Raw genomic sequence first — 524 nt, 5'->3', positions numbered from 1 at the left:
GTTAGTGTTTTGATTTTTGTAAATGTATAATTCAGTATGTTAATCAATTATAAATATGTAATTATGTATGTTGCTGTATAAGAATCAGATAATTAATTATCATTAAAAATTATTATTTTCAACAAAAAATTATTTAAAAAATTAAGTTTATGTGACATATTATTACTGTATAGGCGCAGAATTTTTATTCTTGGTCCCTCACATAATGTGAGATTAGCAGGCTGTGCTCTTTCGTGTGCTTCAATTTATCAAACTCCAATATATGACCTTCATATTGATGTACAAGGTACCATATTAAATTATTAAGATCCTAATAAGATAATTTTTTCTCATAATATACTTTAATTGAACTATAAATATGTATTACTACCAAAGATTAGTCCAAATATAGGTTTCTGTTCATGTGATAGTATACAGAGAACTTAAAGAGACTAGACACTTTGGATGGATGAATTTGGATGCTGATGAAGAAGAACATAGCATTGAAATGCAATTGCCATTTATTGCAAAAGTTATGCAAGGGT

The 524-nt window shown here is 26.7% G+C and overlaps 1 protein-coding gene across 1 annotated transcript in view; it reads left to right on the top strand.

Annotated features, from left to right (window-relative positions):
* Positions 1–524, top strand: part of LOC108571937 (protein MEMO1) — a 3,506-nt gene that overhangs the window by 1,418 nt on the left and 1,564 nt on the right. Inside the window, exons 4-5 of the mRNA XM_017934095.1 lie at positions 174–286; positions 411–522. Of these exons, the coding sequence (XP_017789584.1) occupies positions 174–286; positions 411–522 (225 nt within the window). The remainder of the gene's footprint in view (positions 1–173; positions 287–410; positions 523–524) is intronic.

Source organism: Habropoda laboriosa, unplaced genomic scaffold (assembly GCF_001263275.1).
Source record: "Habropoda laboriosa isolate 0110345459 unplaced genomic scaffold, ASM126327v1 scaffold67, whole genome shotgun sequence".
NCBI classification, from domain to species: Eukaryota; Metazoa; Arthropoda; class Insecta; order Hymenoptera; family Apidae; genus Habropoda; species Habropoda laboriosa.
Note: the sequence above shows the minus strand (reverse complement) of the source record. Positions and strands in the feature narration are given on the sequence as shown.